The sequence below is a fragment of the Scleropages formosus genome, chromosome 7 (genome assembly GCF_900964775.1).
Source record: "Scleropages formosus chromosome 7, fSclFor1.1, whole genome shotgun sequence".
NCBI classification, from domain to species: domain Eukaryota; kingdom Metazoa; phylum Chordata; class Actinopteri; order Osteoglossiformes; family Osteoglossidae; genus Scleropages; species Scleropages formosus.
Genome location: NC_041812.1, coordinates 9,596,991 through 9,621,270, shown reverse-complemented (window position 1 = coordinate 9,621,270; position 24,280 = coordinate 9,596,991). Strand labels below are relative to the sequence as shown.

The following is a 24,280-nucleotide window of genomic DNA, read 5'->3' as shown; positions in this document are numbered from 1 at the left end:
GATGGGGAGGTCAAAGTGCAAACTGTGAAATCTGGTCAACTACCACTGCAGTTTGTCCTCCATCGCAGGAATTTCTTATTGTTTCTCTTGCATGAGCGAAATGTGTGCATTGTGTATGTATTCTTTACATATGTTTCTCAGTCATTATTTTAGCACTATTAAATGTTTTAAGTCTTCCACAAGGCATTTCTATGTCATCTCAGTAGCTCATGTATCATCATTTGCCACATGAAGCATGTGCTGGATTTTTGTTTTTCACTCTCAGTGTCCTGATGCGTTTTCCCATCTTGTATGTTTTATTTGTTTTTCCATTGACAGTGAGCTGCTCATTCCACATGGCGTGTCCGCTGCGTCCTGCTCCGCCCGGTCGCGCTCTCACCCCACGCACGCAGTCACAGTCGCGGTCGCGGCCCACAGCTGACGCCTCGCGAGCACGTGCCGGCTGATGTCTGGTCCCTGGCCCTGCCCACTCGCTGCTGGCCCCACCCTGCCAGCTAACTGGCTGTTTGTCATCTCTGTCCAGGAGAGGAGGATCCCCCCTCCCGTGCCAAAGAAACCCCCGAAGGCCCACCCCCCTCTGGCCCGAGACAGGTCTCTGGAGAGTTCGGAGCGGCAGCGGCTGGAGGCGCGCAAGCGGCTCTTGGCCGCCAAGCGGGCCGCCTCGGTGCGTCAGAACTCGGCCACGGAGAGTGCGGACAGCATTGAGATCTACATCCCCGAAGCCCAGACCCGGCTATGAGCGCCGCCGCAAAACACAAAGGGAGCAGGGAGACGAGAACGCCAGAACCTCCACAGGGCCACCGGGGGGTGCCCACAGGGAACCTTCTCTGCCAGAGCACAGCTGCATATATAAAGGAAAAGGGCCTGAGTGCTTGTTCGTCTTATTCGCTTTACATACACGCGTGTGAGGGGTCTCGCATCCGTGTACGGGTACCTTCTCTTTATATATGAGTCCCAAAGCCTCATGCTAAAACACACACTCAGAGACAACATATAAACAGACGCATTAAACACGGAGAGGCAGGGCTGGTACAAGTCTTATATGATCTCCTGTCGTGGCACGAGAAGATGTGAGGAGGAGGTGCTCCTCCTGCCCTCGGTGGAATTATGGCCATGTGTTGCTGCTGCAGCGCTGTGACATGAACCTCCATGCAGGACTTGCGTGTTGGTGTACCCCTGCCATCTGTCGCAGGGGGGGGGGGGGCCGCTTGTTCCTCACTCACCAGACCAGCCTGGCGCTAAAGGGTTTTGCTTCACATTCATGCACCGGCCGTTGCATTCGACATCCTGGTGGAGAGGAACTTGCCGTGTAACAGTGGGGGGGGGTGCATGGGTGCGACCAGGATCGTCCACCCGGGACTGCCATTACCGAGCCTCTGGCTGACCTCGTGGTCCAAGGAGAGCCATCTCTCTCTTCTTGTGACCTGTGCACTTTCCAGCCATGGCTGCATCGCGGTAAACATAGTGAAAAGAGACAGCAGAACGTGGTCACCTAAAGCAATACCAGTTTTAAAAAGATATCTAACAAAAATATCAACCGAACAGACACTCACACAGAAACATCATAGCTCCTAGGTGGAGGTGAGGGCTGTCGGATGCCTTTGCTCCCGCTGTACCTGTTCAGTTTGTCACACCGACGCTTCTCACACTGCGAGTGTTTTTAACCGCTCACAGCGCTGTCGTCATCTGTTGATCATCAAGCAGCAAAATATCCTTAAAAGCATATTATAGATCAGATTCTTCTTTTTTTGTAAATTAGAATGGGGGTCATTTGTGGATTTCTTTGTGTCTTGATAATCTTTACAGGACTTCACTTTAACAAAAAACACACACATGAAATGCAAATGGTTTCATCTTATTTTCTTAATGAAGTCTTTCCAGTAGCAAGTGCAGTGGTTTTCATTTCCTTCGTGAACTCTTTGGGTTAACCTTCACTGGCGGAAGGTTGCACAGCCACCTGAACCCGTGCCCAGGTGAGGGGGGGGCGCCCCGCGCAGACGGCGCCGTTCACCTGGCGAGTCCACCTGCAGCAAGGTGGGCTGGCTCAGGCAGGGTGGGGTAACTCTCAGGTAGAGGTAGGGAACAGCGACAGCGCAGCATAATCAGGGTCTCCCAGAAAACACGTGGTGGTTTGCTATCGTGTAACTGTGTGTGCGTGCGCGCGTGTGTGTGTGCGTGCGCGCGTGTGTGTCTGACTCCATGTGTGCTGACTGACTGAGTTTCTAAAAGTGCTTCCTGATTTCCAAGGTCGACACGTTGACCGTCCGTTCCGGATGTGGTCGCGCAGCCTAATGGACTTACAGCAACACGGACAGAAAGTCTCACGCCTTTATATGAAAACAAGTGATTTATGTTTGTTTGTATAAAAATGATGTCGGAAAAAGACGTACGCATGCAGACACAGTGTTAGCATAGATTTAGGCCCATTTCTCCCCCCATTATGACCATTTTGTTAGGATCCTGTTTTGTTCCCTGTCCTGACCTCTAAATCATTTTTATACACATTCCCAAAATAAACAATCTGCTGCTTCCAACACAGTCATTTTCAGGGGAAAAGTTGTTTAAATTAGTCAAAAGGGTGTTTTTGGTCAACTTGGTTACATCTCTTACCCCCTCTTCCAGCTATTTAATATGCAAAAATTACAGCTGGAAAAAGTTCTAGAACTTTTATACACTGGCTCCTCATGTTACAGACGAGTTACAAATTTTTGAAGTTGCAGACATTTTCTGGTTTATTTTTAGTTGCATTTTATTCACTTATCCATTTTCTAAATTTTGTTTGTTGCAGTGTGAACACGACCTGTGTTTACCCTCCAACCAAATAGATTGCAGTAAAGCATCTGAACGGAACAGGAGCCGTGATTTAACTCACTTGCACAGTGTTTACAGCTCATGTCTGGTGCTCCTGATGGTCAGTCATCAGTAACCAGATGTCAAACTTTGCACGTTTATGGGATGTATGGGATGTCAACAATCAGCACTGAACAGGCGTCTATGAAGAAGATGTTTGTATTTTCAGTCATCTGGGTTATTAGTTAAATTAGTTTTAAATTTAATGTAGCTTGATGGTAATAAAAATATTGAGAAGTGTTTCAAAGTATTTTTTATTTATTATTATTATTATTATTATTATTATTATAGTCAAATTTTTACAGAACCAGCAAATAAATGTAGGATATCAGTATTATTAACCTTTTATTGATTGTGTCTTAGTGGTAACAGTGACAATGGAGTTATGAACAGATCAAGTTACAAAAAGACTTCCAGTCCCAGGCGTGGTCATTAGATGAGGAGCCGGTGTATATCATTCCTGGGTGGCTGTGTTTAAACACTCAACACCAATTCCTCTAAAGACCTGAAATCTGATAAAGTTGCTGCCTGTCTAGAGGGGACACATTCTGGAAAGCTTCCGAAAGTGGCGCTCATCGCTAGAGTGGCCGTCGCGTTTGGAGTGGCGTGACGGCGTCATTTGGTGTTAACTCAAGAGGGAGCAAAGGTCAGAGGTGCACAGCTTTTCTTGGGTGAAATGCCGCTTCTCGATCGTGGTTCGAGTTTCCAGGAGCAGCTTTTCGGTAGCAGTGAGCAGAAACATTTTCTCAAATCAGTCGCAGCTTCGTACCGTCCTCAGATGCGCTGAAATCCGCTGGGTGTGACATGCGGGTGGAGGAACAACTGCCCGACTTCCACAGGTCCAGCAGGTTGCGCCAGGACGGAGAATCTCGTCCGAGACGGTGCACCGACAACGAGCGACGCAAAGAATGGTCCGGCCTGCGAAACACACAATCCTAGTTTTTGGCGTCCTTGTAGATTTGTTTATTTGCAGCGTGCGTCGGAAGCACTGAACGGGAGACAGCCGCCACAGGTCCGCTCGGTGATCTGCCTTAACTCACACTGTAGCAGCAGAGCACAAACCGATCTCAGGGGACGGGGGTAAATGGCTGTCGCTCGCGACAACATGTTTCCAGGGAAACGCGACCACAATTTGTAGTAAATTAATTTTGATAGCGAGACAAAATGGAAAATCTTTGGGGAGAATCTTTCTTTCCTTCTTGCGACCCATTTTGTGTCTTGAATTTTTACACCAGTGTGTGGCCCGCGACGGTGTGCGTGGGACGAATACCAGTTGCCAAAATGACTGAAATATGGCTCACAGATAGTGGAGATACATATCAGAGATATTTCTGTGTTATTTTTTCTCACGTGCTGTACTCAGTTATACATTGGAGCTCCACATGAAAAATGGTCGTTCGGTTCCATATGGATGCAAAAACAGAGGAGCGACGACTCAGGCCTGTGAGAATTGACCAGGTGGGGGTTTATATGACAGATTCTTCACACAATTTTGTATTTTTGTAATTTTCCTGCCACCTCAACGTTTATTGTTAAAATCTAGGCCTATGTGCATAAAGCAAAAAATATACACAATTTCCTTGTGAAAAGTTTGCAGAATTCAACTGAAATAATTCTTTTTTCTGGCAACGTGAATGAGACACCATTATAATTTGTGCTACATTTTCTTTTCAATACTTTTAAAAACAAAAAATGACTTGATGTTTTTTCCTCACAAATTAGTGGAAATTCTCAATGAATTTGTGTACTCTGTATTTTAAATGCTCTTTACATTTATTTCCCTTGGTTAAACATGTAGTTGGAAGATTTGTAGATGAGCCTCTCTGTATGGCCTCACGATGCTTCAGTTTGGGTAACAAATCAAAGACCATGGAAAACAAGCAAGTTGCTAAAAGCTGGATTTTGTTACAAAAATGGATTTTAAGACTAGAAGTTTCTAGAAAAGTTTGTATAAGTGCAGATAAAAACCACTTAAAGGGATCTTTGTAAATACATGAATGTTTCCCAATGTAAAAAGTAATAAAATTACATTAAACATGTCTAATATTGTAGAGATGTCATCTGTTTCTGTTATTTTCTATAACATTTATTTAGTAATCTATAACATTTATTCATTTACCAGATGCTTTTCTCCAAAGTGACTTACATCTCATAGAAAATACAACGTGTGGAATAAGTTACATCAACAAAAAAAGAGACCTGGATGCAGACACTTCATTCTAAAGCATGGTTAGTTTGTTACTTTCCACCATATAAATCAATGTACATCACACGAGTAGCTGTGCGAAAGTTTATCAGTTATTCAACAGTTATCGCGCCCTCACCAGCCAGCTCATCGATGACGCCTGCTGCCTGCTGATGGAACAGCAGGTAAAAGGCAGCATAAGAGGATTCCCCCTTTGCAGAACCTCTGAGAAGAGCAACTGCTGTTCCCACTCAACTGGTGTTTTCCGTGCACTTCATCTCGAACTCCCCGACTTATTGCCTATCTACTGTGTACTATGATTCCTGTCTTGCCCTGTTATCGATATTCACCAATCACCCAGCCCTTGCCTGTTTCATCGAGTACTCTTTTGCTCACCCTTTGTGTTAACAAATCCCAGGTTAATAGCCCTGTGCCTGAGTCCGTCACTTCTTTGCCCCGGCGAACATGATAGAAGGTTTTGCCAGCAATCCGGACTCAGCAGAACTCGCCCAGATGCGCAATGCTCCGGCCTCCATGTATAGACTACCGAGGTTTAAATGCCATAACTGTCCGTTACTCACATCCCTTGCCGCTAATCACTCTACCTTAAAGAGAATACATGAGGAAACTATTTTCACAAAATTAGACCTCAGTAGCGCATACAACCTCATCCGCATCCACAAAGGGGACAAATGGAAAACAGCGTTTGGCACTTCCCTGGGTCACTACGAGTATCGGGTCATGCCGTTTGGTTTGTCGAATGCTCCTTCGGTCTTCTAGGCTTTTGTCAACCACGTTCTGGGGGATTTCATCAACCACTTCGTGCTAGTCTACCTGGACAACATATTAGTCTTCTCCAGAACCTGAGAGGAACATGTCGACTAGGTACAGACCATGTTATGGTGGCTGCTCTGCCACTGGTTGTACTTAAAAGGTGAAAAGCGTCTTTTCCACCAGACCCAGGTCTCCTTTTTGGGGTATATCCTGAGCCCAGAGGGGGTGGCCATGGATCCCAAAAAGGTCAGTGCGGTAATAAGCTGGCCTAGACCCACAACAGCAAAGGTGCTCCAACGCTTCCTAGGCTTTGCTAACTTCTATCGCCGCTTCATTCGAGGTTTCAGCACCCTGGCAGCCCCACTCATGGCCCTCAACGCTGCAAAAGGCCCCCGAAGGGGCTTTCCAGGCCCTGAAAGCGCTTCACCTCGGCCCCGGTGCTCAAGCATCCTGACCCTTCTCTACCATTTGTGGTCGAGGTCGATGTCTTTCTTGTGGGTGTAGGAGTGGTGCTGTCACTACGGCAAGGGGACCCGCCGAAGCTCTTTCCATGTGTTTACTTTCTCGTAAGTTGACGCCAGCCAAACTCAACTATGACATCGGGAACCGGGAACTCCTGGCCATTAAATTGTCACTAGAGGAGTAGCGACACTGGCTCAAAGGGGTGAAACTTCCATTCTTGGTACTCACGGACCACCGCAATCTAGAATATCTGGAAAAAGCCTGTTGTCTGTACACCCGACAGGATCGTTGGGCCCTATTCTTCACATGGTTTCACTTCACAGTTTCATACCAACCAGGGTCTAAGAACACCACGGCTGGCGCCTTATCTCGGATCCATGACCCCGACCCCACACCAGACGAACCCGAGGGCATATTGCCCCAGGACTGCATCGTGGCCCCCGTGCGTTGGCAACTTCTCCAGGACCTACAGGTGACATGGACCCCCGAGACAGAGCAACCCGGGAAACTAGTGGATAAAGAGTACGTGCCCCCTCACCTGCCGTCCCCGTTGATGCATTGGGCACATGATTCTTCCGAGTTTGGGCACCCAGGGGTCCGGCACTCGTTATCTCTTCTGCAGGGAGGTTTTGGTGGCCGTCGCTGGTTGATGACGTCCAAGACTACGTGGAGGCGTGTGTTACCTGCTCGCAAGCTTGGACTCCATCTCTGAAACCAGCAGGTCTTCTAGAACCATTGCTGGTGCCTTCACATCCCTGGACCCACGAAGCAATCAACTTCCTGAGGGAGCTCCCCGTCTCCGAGGGTAAGACTGTAGCAATGACCGTGGTGGATAGATTCTCGAAGGCCTTTCGTCTTATCCCTCTTCCGAAGCTACTGTCCACCTTAGAGGTGGCAGAGGTTCTCTTTAGTCAGGTCTTCTGGCTGTTCGGGGTGCTCGAGGACATTGTATCTGATCGGGGCCCCCAGTTCACCTCAAGGCTGTGGAAAGCTTTCTGGGAATGCCTGGGAGTCCAGGTAAGCCTTACTTCGGGGTATCACCCACAAGCCAACGGCCAGGTGGAGCAGCTACAACAGGGGATTTCCAGGTATCTACGGTCCTATTGTTCCCAAAAACAACACCAGTGGGCCCAGTACCTCCCCTGGGCAGAGTATGCACACAACGCTGCCCCTCACACCCCCACCGAGTTGTCCGCTTTCCAATGTGTACTGGGATATCGGCCAGTTCTGTTCCCCTAGCAGACCCCGCCAAGTCAGGTCCCAGCAATAGAGGAGTGGCACCGGAACAGCAGCGATATGTGGCTCACCGTCCAGACTCACCTAAGGGAAAGCTCGGAGTGGTACAAATGACAAACAAACCATCACAGTTGGACCCTGTTGTTTGTGCCTGAATAACGGGTGTGGCTCTTAACACGGGACCTCCAGCTGAGGTTGCTGTCCAAGAAACTAAGCCTCCGGTACATTGGCCCGTTCAGGATCGTACGATGGGTCACTCCGGTAACTTACAGTCTACACTTGCCTCTGGATCTACGAATACACCCAACCTTCCATGTCTCCCTCGTCAAGGCCTGTGGTACCTCACTCCACCAACCAGCTGCTGCGGCCCAGACAGCTCCTCCTGTGCCACTTGACGGGGACCAGACCAACACCGTCCGGGCTTTGTTGGACTCCCCCCAGAGATGGGGATGGTTGCAATACCTGGTGGACTGGGAGGGCTATGGTCCGGAGGAGTGGTCATGGGTGAGTGCGCATGATATTCTGAACCCCGATCTGATCTCTACCTTCCACGTATATCTCCCTCGCCCCCGGGGGTGTCCTCCTTCTCGGCCTAGGGCATCAAGAGCCGCCTGTTGCGGAGGGGTTCTGTCGTGCCCTCGCCAGCCATCTCATCGATGACACCTGCTGCCTGCTGATGGAACAGCAAACAAAAGGCAGCATCAGAGGATTCCCCACTGCGGAACCTCTGAGAAGAGTAACTGCTGTTCCCACTCAACTGGTGTTTTCTGTGCGCTTCATCTCAAACTCCCTGACCTCTTACCTGTCTACTGTGTACTACAATTCCTGTCTCGCCCTGTTACCAACGTTCGATGATTGCCCGACCCTCGCCTATTTCAACGACTACTCTTTTGCTCGCCTTACAAGTAAATAAAACCCAGGTTAATAGCCCTGCGCTTGAGTCTGTCACCTCCTTGCCCTGGCGCATATGACAACAGTTATGATCTCAAAGTTATAGAACGTGAACATTCACACATTATATGAACTTAAGAAATCACGAAAGAAGTGAGTCCAGAAGAGGTGAGTTTTAAGACCCTTCTTAGATGTAGGGAGAGATTCAGCAGTTCTGAGTGAGAGGGGGAAGTCATTCCACCATATCGTAGCCAGAACCAAAAACATTTATGTTTTTGATTTTGGACCTTTTGAACCTTTGGTTCAAAACCTATGGTTTAGCAGGCAATAACCAGAGTGTTGAATTTGGTCCAGGCAGCTATAATAAGCCAATGTAGAGAGATGATGATGAGAGATACATGGGAATGCTTTGGCAGATGAAACATGACTCGTGCAGCAGTGTTCTGTATCAGCTGCAGAGGTTTGATGGCAGTAGCAAAAAGGCCAGGCAGGAGAGAGTTCCAGTAGTCCAGACGGGATGTCACCATGGCCTGGACAAGTAGTTCGGCAGAGTCTGTTGTGAAGTAAGGATGGAGCCTGCGGATATTATGCAGGATGTATCTGCAGGTCCGGGTTGTGGCTTTGATGTGCTGAGAGAAAGATAGACTTGAGTCACCTGGGAAACCAGGTTGAAAACGTAGAGCTGGAGCTCAGCTGGAATTCAGGGCCAAGGTGTGTAACCACAACCTCATCTCAGGTGTTCAGTACAGATTAATATCCACAGACTTCATTATAGCAGCTGAATATTCAGCGTGAGTGAAAGATCCAGCTCTTACTCAGAACCGTGGACATACTTTGCATGATGGTGTACAGAGATGCTGCAGGATGAGGAGCAGATCCCGCTGAGACCTGCGTCTGCCTTGCCTCTCATAAAAATTCTTTACTATATATACTAAATATTGTTTCTATACTTCAGTTAATGCTAAATTATACAAATTAAGACATCCTGTACATTCATCAAAAACCCAGCAGCTCCTTTGATTTCGCATTCTGTTGTGTTTTAGTCATACATCTCAATCAGGAGAGCTTGAAATTGGACTTCTGGTAACTTTCTGCACCCACACAATAAGAAAAAATTACCTTAATTTGGTCATTTCCAGCTCTTCTGGAGACCATTCTAATGACTTCAAAACAGTAAAAATCTGTGAATATGTTTGAAATCACAACTAAGACACTTACTGCAGAAACAGAAATTCATTATAGCTCTTTTTTGGTTCTCAGGAGGCAGCCCATTGAGATATTTAATAATTTACCAGTTCCACAGAAGTGTTATTATTATCCTTAATTCACTGATTTCACACTGAACTACAATCACAGTGATGCAGCACTGCAGGAACAGAAACAGCAGCCAGTATCACCCAGAAAGCACCTCTCCAAAATGACTTTCTGAATCATGCATTTCTCTCATTTCTGGTATTATTGATCTCACCTGGCAAGTTTCACAGTGACTAAATACCACTTCTGCATGTGGTTCTGGTTTCCACATGCAAATAAAAAAAGAACAACAATATTGCCAAGGGCAACTTCAATCCTTTCTCTAGAACAATATATGCTGAAATATTCAGTATATATGTGTTTTTTCTAGAAAATTTTATCAGAATGGAACTTGAACTTTCCTCACACATGACGAAGAGAAAATAAGGCAGCAGTCAGTGTAGAAAAGGACTTGATACACATTGAACATGAAGACCTGGTTACACAGGGGCATTATGACCTCTGAATGGACAGACACACAAAAAAAAGAATTAAAAAAACATACAGGACAAATTTCTGGTGTCATCTTTCCAGTTTGCTTACAAAAATCTATGTGTACCGTGAGCTGCGCAAATGGCTTGTATGGTTTGTGTTGGGGGGACAGTTAGTGTTATGCTAATGGTCATACATGGCTCATCTTCTAGACACAACTCCCACTAAAAAACGTAATGCAAATAAAAATTATCAATTCAAATTTCAAATGTAATCTATAAAAAACATGTCTGGCAAACTACTGAAGGGCATGTGCTGTCTGCAGGATGACCGACAGCCAAGGTTGCCTCTTATCTCTCCATTCCTTAACCCTAATACTAACTCAGACCTTAAGCCTAACCCTAACCTTAGAGCACCGGGTTCCTCCTCCATCACCTCCTCGAGTCCTCATGATCAATCCATGAACGTGTCATCGAGTTTTTAAGCGTTGTGACTTTGGTCCAGTCACCCCTTGTCCCAGTGAGCTTCAGGACTGCGGAGGCTTGCAAGGGCTCTCTAACTCAGCCCGTCTTTTCAGGGCCACGTCCACTAAGAGCTGGAAGCCGCTGAGGTCCCTGATCACCTTGGGGGGTGTTGGGGGTGGAATATTAAAGACCCCTGTTTGGGTGCTGTGTCTGTGAGCCCAGTTCTCTTCAACAATTCTAGGAGTGCTGTGGGTGGGGACACAGCTGTCGGTGGGACTGAACCAGGCATGGCTCAGTGTGGTGTGACAGATGACGGATGGCCTTAGAGACACCTGGGGCTGGACTGGATCGCCAGGGGGAAAGGCCTGCCGGTCACAGGCAGCAGTGGGTGAAGGGGACGGCATGCTGTCCAGCTCACTGCCACTGTATAGCTTGTGCACACCGTGACTGAAGTCCTTGCATTCCTTCCGCAGTATTTCCGGCAACAACCTTCGCCGGGCATTTATAAACCAGTTACAAACCTGGAAACAGTTAAAAGGAATTAAAAAAATTCACATTTATTTATTTTTCTAATGCTTTTCTCCAAGGTAACTTACAAAGTTAAAACAACTCACAGCAAGGTAATTTTTACTAATGGTAAGTACATTACATTTACTTATTTAGCAGACACAGTCCTGTAATGTTATCAGCCCACACACCTTATTCACCAAGGTAACTTACACTGCTAGATACACTACTTACACTGGGTCACTCATCCATACATCAGTGGAACACACTCCCTCTGTCACTCACACACTATGGGGGAACCTGAACAGCATGTTTTTGGAGTTTGGGAGGAAATCCATGAAGACACAGGGAGAACATGTAAACTCCACACAGACTGAGCAGGGATCGAACCCATGTTGCACCACCCAGGCATTCACTGATTTCCTCTTTCATACTGCTGGGTAATTATTTAGTGTATCAGCTCAGGGAAAACACCTTGATCGCGACTACTACAGGAGGAGTAAAGATCAAACCTGGGTCTACTCATTACCAGAGGGCAGCTGTTTCCACTACTCCACCTACTGGCCACTGACGTTGCTTTTCATTTTACTTTTACACTTCCCCACATTTACTGTCCACAGCTGGCTAGTGTTAACCTTTAGTTCTGCCAAAAAATTTCCAATATTCTCATGTCACAGATGTCATAGTCTGACAGCTTCAAGTGCTAAATGGCACATATCATGTCTTCAGGTGTCACTTCAGATTTTCCAAACATCAGCCAGCAGGTGGCATAGTAGTTACGGCTATCGTATTGTACAAACCGAGATTCGAATCTCACCTTCTGCTGCGGTGCCCTTGATCAAAGTACTTACCCTGAATTGATGCAATAGAAATTACCAAGATGCATAAATTATAAGTAATTTTGTGTTTTTCTCACCTTGGACAAAAACGTCAGATAAACTGAATTAATAACAATAACAATAATCATATCTCTAACGAAAGAAGTGATATTGTTAAATTCAGTAAAACTCTAGTTATTCAGCCTGTTTTTCATTAATTAGCAGCTTCTTATTATGAAAAACAACCGTTGTCTGTGTTCTTTGTTTAAAATTGCAGCTGGCAACTGCTCATGGCCAAGATCGTGCGACTGCGTGTGTGCAGACAGCCGAGGAATTCCGCAGTGAATGCCGTTCGGCTCCCTCAGACACTGACTCATCGCTCCACTCATTCGTCTGAGTGACCATCATCATCATCATCATCATCATCATCTGTATGTCCCATCTTCAGCTTCACTTCTTTGCGAAAACTGACCATCTACAAAAGCTGCTTTGCTGATGAAGTAAAAATTTGCTTGCAGTTTCATAAAAGCATGGAAACTGCCTTCCGTGCCTCTCCTCAAGTGTGATCTGTCAGCATAAAAAAGCTACTATATTATTCTATAACTCAGCAAGGAACGAAAAAGCTGTCCGGTAACCACAAAATGCAAACATAGACTCGACTCAGAACCCAAACACTTAGAATCATTCATTTAGGATTGACCTCTATCCAGCTTTAGTGGAGAACTTCGAGATCCACCAGTACCTGTAAGGTGGACAGATGGGTCTGCTTGGAGAGCATCACCTTCTCTAGGTTGGACGGATAGGCGTGGTGACGGTGCTCAAAGAGCCATCCCCTGAGGATCTGCACCGACTCTCTGGGGAGGTTTCCCCGCCTTTTTCGCCTGCCACTCGGTGCGCTGGAGGACAAATCCAGCGGGGAAACCATGTGGTCATTCTGCTCCACATCACTTCCATACAGTGTAAACACTCCTGTGTGAGGAACATACACAGACTTAAGTTAATGTGCAGGACCTCTGACCAAACGCACCGAAACTGGATTCATCCAGCAGTTGACCCAAAACACAGAGATCAGAACTGGCCATCAGCTGGACACTGAAACTGCAAGCTGCCAGTCGACTGACTGACTGACAAACACACCATGACTGGGCCAGTTACCGGCTGACCACATACACTGAGACCAGAGTCATCCAGTGACTGACCAAACCCTGAGATTGGAGTTGTCCAGCAGCTGACCAAGTGCACGGAAACCTGAGCTGGCTGGCAGATGACCACACACTGGACAGGTGACTTTGGGCCATTTAGAAGGAAGAGAACAGCCTGTCAAGTTACATGTTACCAACACTGGTTACTTTGCGTTTGCCCTCTCTAACTGAAAACCTGACCGGCACTTTTCCAGTATTGATCCAGGAATCATTCGGTTTGTGCTGCTGGAAGGTCCTGCAAAGGATCCAAGTCCAAGTGTCCATGGTGCTGTCCTCATACAGGGTCACTGCACATGTTGTACTTTTCAGCTGTTTTCCATGCTTCTTTGAGCTCAGTTCATTCAAATAATGGCCAACTCACTTTACAATAAAAAGTTAAATACATTAACATTTATCTGACACTTTTCTCCAAAGAAACTTATAATGTTAAGGTTTTTTTTAAAACAATCATTTACACACAGCTGCGCAATTTTAGGTAAGTACCTTGCTCAAGCCAAGGGTACTACAGCTGGAGGTAAGATTCAAACCCGTGACCTTCAGGTTCAAGAGCAGCAGCTGTAACCACTACACTACCAGCTCTCCTTCATTTACTTTAGATCATTGATCTACAAGGTGGACACAGTTAGGGTGTCCAGTCAGTCCTACGCGTTCCAAACCCGGAGGGACGGTATTGTGTTTTATTGTGTTCTCCACGAAAACAGATTCAAAACGAAGCTGGCCCCCAAAAGACCTCGTCATCATATTCATCGCTATGAGTATTAACCATTACCTGGTGACACCAGACACATCCCACACAACCCGTTGGCCGATGCGAAACGTGCTCGCGCAACAAGAGCCGCTCTGGGGTTTCGACCCCTCACAGACTCTGGTGGCGCGCGCGAGTCACGCCGCCGTGCACGCGCTCCGCACGAAGGAAAGTTCGCACACGTCGTCCAACCTTCCGGCAACGGTCCGAATGGCAGCGGACGTGCTCCTGTCACGCGCTCACCCCCCTCCCCCCATCCACAAACCTTTTCTGCTCTTTCTCTTCGTTCCTCCGCTCATCATCTCCTCTTTCACCCGCGATGCCGGTACTTGTTGTACTGCATGTGGTGTGTTTCTCTCCATTATTCTCTCTCGCGTGCGCACACCAGTGACTCCCCCGGGTCCCACTCCGCGGATGGATGCTTCCTTCACCGCTGTACTCACGGGTTCGGAGCCAAGCGCATTGCAGACGAACTTCAGATCGCTCACAGAGCATTTGATCCTCGAACTAGGAGGTCGAGATATTTGACAGCTCGAGGATCCACCCCTAAAGAGTGGGCGGGGGAGGGATGACGTCATACAAAAGGAACCATTGAAGAAACTTTGAGGGGAAGCACGAAGCACCGGCATCGCAGAAACACAGTAAACGTGCTGTATCATCATGTATGTTGAAATCAAAGATACATCACAGCGGTAACTTCTCAGAGAAAATCGGTATTAATGATTGCAACCACATTTTAGTCTGTACCTCCTAGCCTTCAAAGCGGTAACTCACAGAGTGAAGTTTGCACACAATGAATGATATAATAAATTTACTCATTCACACAGCAGGGTTACCTTTTGCAGTATCATTTCAGGCTAACTTCCGTGATCAAGGGTTCTGTAGAATGGAATTTGACCCCAGTACTTTCACACACTACAGAAGACAGCTCTTGCAGATATGTATGGCCACTTGGAAGTGATCCACTTGAGAAACAAATGAATACTGTATTGTAGCCGAAAACGCTGGAAATACTTTGAAGCAGAGATTGAAAGGTTTAAATGATAAGTAGAAGGTGCGCTGATAAACATAAAATAAATAGATGTACGTGTGTGGAGTAAAACTGAAATGAACAAGAACAGAGCCCATAATTACACACACACACTCTCTGAACCGCTTGTCCCATACGGGGTCGCGGGGAGCCGGAGCCTAACCCGGCAACACAGGGCGTAAGGCCGGAGGAGGAGGGGACACACCCAGGACGGGACGCCAGTCCGTCGCAAGGTACCCCAAGCGGGACTCAAACCCCAGACCCACCAGAGAGCAGGACCCGGTCCAACCCACCGCGCCACTGCGCCACTGCGCCCCCTAGCCCATAATTAATGTGCCGTAATGTGAGCGACACCTCGAAGGTGCCCTGTTGCTGTTGCTGTTGCTAATTCCGCCGCTAGAGGGCGATGAAGTCATTGAAATTTCTGCTCCGGCAGCTCCATGTCAATTAATTCCATCATGTTTCGGAATCCAATTTGACGTCCCAGTGTCAGTAAGGTCCAGTGTATCTTGTAAACACAATTCTGTGATATTTTCTCCATAACTTATTGTAACGACCCCGCGTTACTGTTTTAAGAGGCAGGCTAGCTGTAAGCACAGGTCCTAGAGAGGAAAACTAAGGGATCCTCGGACCGAGAGCATTATTTCCCTTGTGCTGGTGTTCGAATAAATTGTTCGTTATGAACGCTGCCTCCGCGTCCTTCTTCGCCGCATCCAAACCCACGGCGCTGCGCGACACATTATTAAAAAAACTTATCACTTAAATTCGACAAAACAACTGAACTGTTGTGCGTGATAGAATGAAAAAGCTTTATGCAGAATTCAGTCCAAAATTCTTAGCTGAAGTTTTTGTAACAAACGAAACTTGATGTGAACAGCTTGGGTTTAATTCACTCTGTTGCCATAATGTACATACAGAATCCTAAAACAGTTTGTCCCAATGCAGTAACTGTTACTTCTTACATCCGTAAAATACACACACATTTTCCGAACCGCTTGTCCCATATGGGGTCGCGGGGAACCGGAGCCTACCCGGCAACACATGGCGTAAGGCCGGAGGGGGAGGGGACGCCAGTCCATCGCAAGGCACCCCAAGCGGGACTCGAACCCCAGACCCACCGGAGAGCAGGACCCGGTCCAACCCACTGCGCCACCGCGCCCCCACATCCGTAAAATAATGATGCAAAATTACGATCAAATACAGTAACGATTAGGTAAGGAGAGCAATGTAAATATGAAATTTAGTTGATGAATAGTTTGCATTTAGTACATCATGATCATGTATTCATTTAGCAGACACTTTTCTAAGTGACGTACATCGCATAGAAAATGTGTGCATTATATTAGGAGAGAGACATAGTATAGTTGCAAACGTGTGATTCTTAAGCACAGTTAGTTTCGTTTCTTTCCACCATATGAACCGATGTTCACATGAGTAGCTGCATAAAACTTTCCAAGTATCGATTCCAAATCACCTTTTCTAGTGTTTTTTTTTTAGATATATATCTATTATATACAGTATAAACATTTACGTTACATTAGAGGATTTGCAGCGTAAAGGTTTATCCGGGCATGATCTTAAAGCTATGGTGCATGAACATTTACACCCATCATGAACTCTGACGTAGTTGAGTTGCCCTCTCCGTCTCCTGAGTTCAGTCTTTATCTGGCAGTGTCACGTTGTACAGTACCGCTCAGATTCCTCTCTTATCCATAGCATATGTTTAAAATTTGACCAAATCCAGAATCCAGAATCTATCTATGTTGTTGTTAGTCATTGCGACTATGGATAGTTGTCCTGAAAAGCGTCTCGTCTTTCGCCAACCGACTACACTTGAGTTGAAAATGGGCATGAAGCAGAACCTGCGGGGCCCCCAGCAAAAACTGAAAAGCCGCGTTCATCTGTATTCTTTTATATCATCATTTTTTTCTCCCATTATTTCTAAGTCAGCCTGTTTTACGCTGTTATTTACCATGGCATACGTTCGTGGTCAGTGTTTCATCTGAAACATACATTTGCAACACACACACACACACACACACACACACACACACACACACACACACACACACACACACACACACACACATTTTCAGAACCGCTCGTCCCTTACGGGGTCACGGAGCCTACCCGGTAACACACAGGGCGTAAGGCTGAAGGGGGAGAGGACACACCCAGGACAGGACGCCAGTCCGTCGCAAGGCACCCCAAGCGGGACTCGAACCCCAGACCCACCGGAGAGCAGGACCACGGTCCAACCCACTGCACCACCGCACCCCCCCATTTGCAACACATAAAAGCAAATTAAAGCCTTTAAGTTGCATTATCTCCTCCGTGAACCGCCACCTTATCGTGGTGGAGGGGTTTGAGTGCCTGAATGAGTCCAGGAGCTATGTTGTCTGGGGCTACATGCCCCTGGTAGGGTCTCCCATGGCAGACAGGTCCTGGATGACAGACGAGACAAAGCGCGGTTCAAAAACCCCTTATGAAGGAAAAAGCAAGGCGTCCGTTTACCCCGCCCGGTATGGGGTCACCGGGGCCCCACCCTGGAGCCAGGCCTGGGGGGGGGGCTCGCATGCGAGCGCCTGGTGGCCAGGTCTATGCCCACGGGGCCTGGCCGGGCTCAGCCCGAAGCCATAACGTGGAGCCGCTCTTCGGTGGGCTCACCACCTGCCGGAGAAACCGTAAGGGGCCGGTGCATTGTGAGTTGGGCGGTGGTCGGGGCCGAGTGCCCGGCCGACCCAAACCTCGGGCGCCAACTCTGGTTTTTGGGACTTGGAATGTCACCTCACTGGCGGGGAAGGAGCCTGAGCTGGTGCGGGAAGTTGAGAGATACCGTCTAGATATAGTCGGGCTCGCTTCCACTCACAGCTTGGGTTCTGGAACCACTCTACTCGATCGAGGGTGGACTCTCCACTATTCTGGCGTTGCCCAAGGTGAGAGGCGGCGGGCTGGTGTGGGCTTACTAATAGCCCCCCAGTTCAGCCGCCATGTGTTGGAGTCTACCCCGGTGAATGAGAGGGTCATCTCCCTACGCCTTCGGGTCAGGGAACGGTCTCTCACTGTCGTTTGTGCTTATGCGCCTAGCGGCAGTGTAGAGTACCCGGCCTTTTTAGAGTCCTTGGGGGGCGTGCTGGAAAGCGCTCCCACTGGGGACTCTGTCGTTCTACTGGGGGACTTTAACGCCCACGTGGGCAGCGACAGTGATACCTGGAGGGGCGTGATTGGGAGGAACGGCCTCCCTGATCTGAACCCGAGCGGTGAGTTGTTATTGGATTTCTGTGCTAGTCGCGGTTTATCCATAACGAACACCATGTTCATGCATAAGGGTGTCCACCAGTGCACTTGGCACCAGGACACCCTAGGTCGGAGGTCGATGATCGACTTTGTAGTCGTTTCTTCTGACCTTCGGCCATATGTCTTGGACACTCGGGTGAAGAGAGGGGCTGAGCTGTCAACTGATCACCACCTGGTGGTGAGTTGGATTCGATGGCGGGGGAAAAAGCTGGACAGACCTGGCAGGCCCAAACGCATAGTGAGGGTCTGTTGGGAACGTTTGGCGGAGGCCCCTGTCAGAGAGGTCTTCAACTCCCACCTCCGACAGAGCTTCAACCAGGTCCCGAGGGAGGTGGGGGACATTGAGTCTGAATGGACTATGTTCCGCTCCTCCATTGTCGGTGCGGCGGTTCGGAGCTGCGGCCATAAGGTCTCCGGTGCCTGTCGCGGCGGCAACCCCCGAACACGGTGGTGGACACCGGAAGTAAGGGATGCCGTCAAGCTGAAGAAGGAGTTCTATCGGGCCTGGCTGGCTCATGGGACTCCTGAAGCAGCTGACAGGTACCGACGGGCCAAACGGAGCGCGGCTCTGGCAGTCGCCGCGGCAAAAACTCGGGCTTGGGAGGAGTTCGGTGAGGCCATGGAGGAAGACTTTCGGTCGGCCTCAAAGAGATTCTGGCAAACCGTCCGGCGACTCAGAGGGGGGAAGCGGTGTTCCACGAACACTGTTTACAGTGGAAGTGGTGCGCTGCTGACCTCAGCTGAGGATGTTCTCGGGCGGTGGAAGGAGTACTTTGAGGATCTCCTCAACCCCTCCGACACGCCTTCCGTAGAGGAAGCTGAGGCTGGGGACTCGGAGGAGGACTCGTCCATTACCCTGGCTGAAGTTGCCGAGGTAGTCAAAAAACTCCTCGGTGGCAAGGCTCCGGGGGTGGATGAGATCCGCCCCGAGTTTCTCAAGTCTCTGGATGTTGTGGGGCTGTCTTGGCTGACACGCCTCTGCAGCATCGCGTGGAGTTCGGGAACGGTGCCTCTGGACTGGCAGACCGGGGTGGTGGTCCCTCTTTTTAAGAAGGGGGACCGGAGATTGTGTTCCAACTACAGGGGGATCACACTCCTTAGCCTCCCTGGGAAAGTCTATGCCAGGGTACTGGAAAGGAGAATCCGACCGATAGTCGAACCTCGGATCCAGGAGGAGCAATGCGGTTTTCGCCCTGGCCGTGGAACACTGGACCAGCTCTATACCCTCACTAGGGTGCTGGAGGGTTCGTGGGAGTTTGCCCAACCAGTCCATATGTGTTTTGTGGACCTGGAGAAGGCATTCGACCGTGTCCCTCGTGGCATCCTGTGGGGGGTACTTCGGGATTATGGGGTTCGGGGCTCGTTGCTACGGGCTGTTCGTTCCCTGTATGACCGGAGCAGGAGCTTGGTTCGCATTGCCGGCAGTAAGTCAGACTTTTTCCCGGTGCATGTTGGACTCCGCCAGGGCTGCCCTTTGTCACCGATTCTGTTCATTATCTTTATGGACAGAATTTCTAGGCGCAGTCAGGGAACGGAGGGTGTCTGCTTTGGTGGCCGCGAGATCTCGTCTCTGCTTTTTGCGGACGATGTGGTCCTGTTGGCTTCATCAAGTCAAGACTTGCAGCGTGCACTGGGGAGGTTTGCAGCCGAGTGCGAAGCGGCGGGGATGAGAATCAGCACCTCCAAATCCGAGGCCATGGTTCTCAGTCGGAAAAAGGTGGATTGCTCCCTCCGGGTTAGGGGGGAGTTGCTCCCTCAAGTGGAGGAGTTTAAGTATCTCGGGGTCTTGTTCACGAGTGAGGGAAAAATGGAGCGGCAGGTCGACAGACGGATCGGTGCAGCGTCCGCAGTAATGCGGTCATTGTACCGGTCTGTTGTGGTGAAGAGGGAGCTGAGTCGTAAGGCGAAGCTCTCAATTTACCGGTCGATCTACGTTCCTACCCTCACCTATGGTCATGAACTCTGGATCATGACCGAAAGAATGAGATCGCGGATACAAGCGGCAGAAATGAGTTTCCTCCGCAGAGTGGCTGGGCGCACCCTTAGGGATAGGGTGAGGAGCTCAGTCACCCGGGAGGAGCTCGGAGTAGAGCCGCTGCTCCTCCGCATCGAGAGGAGCCAGTTGAGGTGGCTCGGGCATCTGTTCCGGATGCCTCCTGGACGCCTCCCTGGGGAGGTGTTCCGGGCTTGTCCCACTGGGAGGAGGCCTCGGGGCAGACCCAGGACACGTTGGAGAGACTATGTCTCCCGGCTGGCCTGGGAACGCCTTGGGGTTCCCCCAGAGGAACTGGAGGAGGTGTGCGGGGAGAGGGAGGTCTGGAGTGCTCTGCTCGGACTGCTGCCCCCGCGACCCGGCCCCGGATAAAAGCGGAGGAAGATGGATGGATGGATGGATGGATGGAAGTTGCATTAATTAATAAGCCAATGATTGTATGTTAGTTAATTAATAATGCACGCTCACATCTTTCCATAAATCAGAATTACTTGGCTAAAACGAGCGGCGAAGAGACACTTGAGGAAATTGTGAGCAGATTTTCTTTAATACACCACGAGAGGACGATAGAGCTCATGTAACAATATTAGGAATCGCTAATACAATGAGAGGGGGTGCGGTGGCGCAGTGGGTTGAACCACAGTCCTGCTCTCCGGTGGGTCTGGGGTTCGAGTCCTGCTTGGGGTGCCTTGCGACGGACTGGCGTCCCGTCCTGGGTGTGTCCCCTCCCCCTCCGGCCTTACGCCCTGTGTTACCGGGTAGGCTCCGTGACCCCGTATGGGACAAGCGGTTCTGAAAATGTGTGTGCTAATACAATGAATTGAGATACTTTTAAAATTCCGCTATCACTTTTTTTCAGTATAAAAATATATATAAGACAAATACATATTTATATATTTTTATTCTTTCACGTGTAGCTTTACATATTTAACTTCAGTTTAGCAACTGGAAAATAACTGAACATCAAAGGTACGTGACAAGCATTTTAATAAGTAATATGTAACTTTTAATCATGCTGATTTAAATCACGTACTTGTCATGATAAGTTATAATATTAATGTATAATGATACTGTATTACATTTCTGTGTTAATGTCTGGCAATTCTTGTCCTCTGAAAATGGGTTACTTAATTCTACGTGACCTGAAATAAATATGGGGCTAAATCAAGTCAAATCTTATTACTATTGTATTTTGTAATGTATTATATTGTGTATTGTGTACATAATGTACTTATATTACACGGTCGGCGCTGAATTTATGAGAAAAACTGAACTACATTTGCAATAAAGATGCAATAAAAGTTTAGAATTTACAAATTATTTCCCGTTGAGATGTGCACTTTTTGCTGTTTCACATAAGATATTTCAGTAGCGCTCAGTCAGAACTGGGTAATTTATATAGTGGCTGTCAACTCCCCCCAGAGTTTATTTAACTCTCTCGGAGTTGATTTACAGTGTTCGCACCCAGAGCGGGAGCACCACGGACCTTCATGGGGTCTTTATGGGGTTTTATGGGATCCTTTTTGTATCTTTGTGGGGTCTTCAGGGATCTTTCTGGGATCTCTATGGGACTCTTATGGGACGCCGTGGGGTGCAAATTCGTCACTAATCTCTCTGTGTGAAAGAGCCCGGGGGCGTCCAAATCTCAAATCAATTTGTCCAGGGAATTGTGAATCGATAATCCCCTTAATCTCTTAAAGGGTAAATCCCTGACTTCTGACACAAATCCCTTGTTTGCTCGTTTTTACATGTGAATTCGCCACGGCCATCAGTGTATTTACTGTGTTTCTATTAGCTGTGTGGTACATCGTCATTTGAGGGAGCCAATCCTGCACTTTCTCTCAAATATATATATATATATATATATATTTTACACAGTTGAGGTTGCTAATGCTTTACAGTTTATTAGCTGCACATTATTGATGATGTTTGTTTGCATAATCTTATATCGCTCATTGTTTTGTTCTTTTTTGTCGTAAATCCTGTGAAAATTATTAAATCTACGTTGTTATTTCGATCGAAGTAGATTCACGGATGTAATTACTCAGTTTTGTATTCAGAAAATTTCCCAGGGAAACTAAAAACTCGTGTGCGTTTAAAACACGTAGTGTTGATTGCTGTATGAGAACATTTAGGAGGATTTAAATGTTAATATCTTGTCCATTTCACATTGCATTTTAATACACAGGTAGTTTTCTACGAAATATACAGTATGTCTGCCATTGGATGCATTGATTGGATTTAGTCGTGTACTCATGTGTTTATACATGTATGTAGTATCTGTTCGTTTATGCACTTCTGTATTTGTTTTATGCGAGCGGTTGCTTTACTCTGCCCATGGTTATTAATAATATAATAAAACAAGAATACAGTGAGTAATATAATAAAATTAAACTAGAACAATTACTGATACGTAAACATAATTTACCATGCACTCCTCGGTGCTCAGTATTATAATAAAATAATGCGACAATAAAAGTGATGCATGCGCCGATGGTTTGCCATACACTCATTGGTGGTCAACTGGAACTCCTTCGTGCTGGAAAATCGGAGGACAAAACCTCAGCTGGACTGAGCGCCCACGCGACAATCCCCCCCATCCCCTGAAAGGGGCGCAGCTCTCCTCCCCGTCTCCGCCTTTCCAATTTGTCTGGCAATCTGGAGAGCGAGCCGAACGCGTCCCGCTCCGAACCCCGAGCCGCGCGCATGTGGCCGGGTTCCCAGGGTCCCTCGGTGTCGGGCGGCTCGCGCTGCCAGCCGGCGGCGACCCCCCAACCCCCCGTGACCGCCTCGATCAGGGCGTGAAGATCCCGCGCGCTCCGCTCCTCCGGGGGTTCGGGTACCGTGTACCGGGTCACGGGGATGGGCGTCCTGCGCACGAGGAGCTTAGCGCGCGCTGCCTTTCCAAGGGCCGCTGTCGACGAGCACTTGAGCAACACAAACTAATAACCGCTCACGTGGGAGCACATTAATTTCTGAAGGTTTGCAGATCAGCGAGCGGGTCGTGTGCTTTTAACCCTTTAAGTTTAAGCGCATGATCCGGTACGTCTAATAGGAATTTCAAAATTGCAGAGCTGCTCTAAATCCAGCAAACTTCATGAAAAGAGGTGAAAATTATCTGTCAGTATCATCACGACAAAATGCATGTTTTCCTGTAAGATATACGTACGTTAATATTTTGTGACTGCGGGCTATTATCTACTGATTCTTTTTTTCAATGGCATTGCAGTATATCATTTCTTAAATTAAATCACATGAGCTTTAGTGCAGAAGTACAGGAGAAATGTATCAGTTTCAATTCTGCACGTATTGATTTTTTGATTGATTGATTTTTACTAATGTGTTTATTAATTACCCTATGTATTTATTAATATGTTAATTAATACTGTACTTGAAGATTATCTCTATTTGCATTGTACTATCTATATTTTACACCCCTTGTTTGCATTACTCTAGTTTTTTTCCATAAATGCCTTGCGGGTTTTTTTGACACCTAGGCTAGGGGGTAAACGCACATTTAAAAAACCACCCTGTCGCGCGCGTCCCTCCCCACCGGTTTGCACCAGGACCCTTAATGCACCGTGACTCAGTGCACCGGGAGGACGTGTCATTTGTAATGTCCTCCTTTGTGTGTTCGTAGGACGAGCCCAAGTGTTGCTGTTCCCAGGATCAGCTGATGATTTGTTGGAGTCAGTGCGGGAAGAACGGGGACGCGGTCCTGTGCGCCACCAAGCTGTAGGAAGAGGTAGCAGGACGCAGAGACCGGTCACCTTGCAGGTACCAGTCCTTCAGGTACCAGTCCTTCAGGTACCAGTCCATCAGGTACCAGTCCCCTGGTAGAGGTCCACACCTGTCTGTTCTTTGACAGACCATCGCACAGGTGCTCACTGATCTGTCAACAAGTGACCCCCCCATTCCCAGGTTGTTCTACGAAAACTTTGCCTGAAAATAGATTGTTCTCACCAGTCGCGTGTCACTAAGATAAATATCACCATCTTTATCAAGGTCTAACGACTTCATTTCGGCTTCTCCTTCATTTACATTGACATAGCACGCTACACAAATAGTGGGATTTCATAAAACCGATGTACCTTTTCAAGC

General features: G+C 47.9%; 2 protein-coding genes across 4 annotated transcripts in view; one reads left to right on the top strand and one right to left on the bottom strand.

Annotated features, from left to right (window-relative positions):
* The window catches only part of dlgap1a (discs, large (Drosophila) homolog-associated protein 1a), a 69,399-nt gene extending 66,669 nt beyond the window's left edge, over positions 1–2,730 (top strand). For 2 of the 3 annotated variants that reach the window (XM_029253758.1, XM_029253757.1), the window contains exon 12: positions 524–2,730. In XM_029253758.1, the coding sequence (XP_029109591.1) occupies positions 524–739 (216 nt within the window). In that variant the 3' untranslated portion in view covers positions 740–2,730. Of the gene's footprint in view, positions 1–318 lie in introns of all 3 variants that reach the window. The other variant, XM_018757458.2, reaches the window with a different exon arrangement.
* A 7,533-nt stretch (positions 2,731–10,263) lies between these two features.
* LOC108937655 (homeobox protein TGIF1-like) lies at positions 10,264–14,361 on the bottom strand. The gene is made up of 3 exons (XM_018757692.2): positions 14,125–14,361; positions 12,655–12,881; positions 10,264–11,108 (listed from the first exon to the last, which is right to left on the bottom strand). Exons 1-3 carry the CDS (start codon positions 14,219–14,221, stop codon positions 10,650–10,652), a joined length of 783 nt encoding a protein of 260 aa, XP_018613208.2. The 5' UTR covers positions 14,222–14,361; the 3' UTR covers positions 10,264–10,649.
* Positions 14,362–24,280: the final 9,919 nt, after the last annotated feature.

Bases quoted from the DNA above. Each gene is read 5' to 3' on its own strand.
- LOC108937655 (XM_018757692.2), bottom strand. From the start codon at position 14,221: ATGGAGAGAAACACACCACATGCAGTACAACAAGTACCGGCATCGCGG. The intron at 12,882-14,124 runs GTTTGTGGATGG...TTCCTCACACAG, and splicing joins GAAGAGAAAGAGCAGAAAAG to GAGTGTTTACACTGTATGGA. The intron at 11,109-12,654 runs GTACTGGTGGAT...AACTGTTTCCAG, and splicing joins CCCATCTGTCCACCTTACAG to GTTTGTAACTGGTTTATAAA.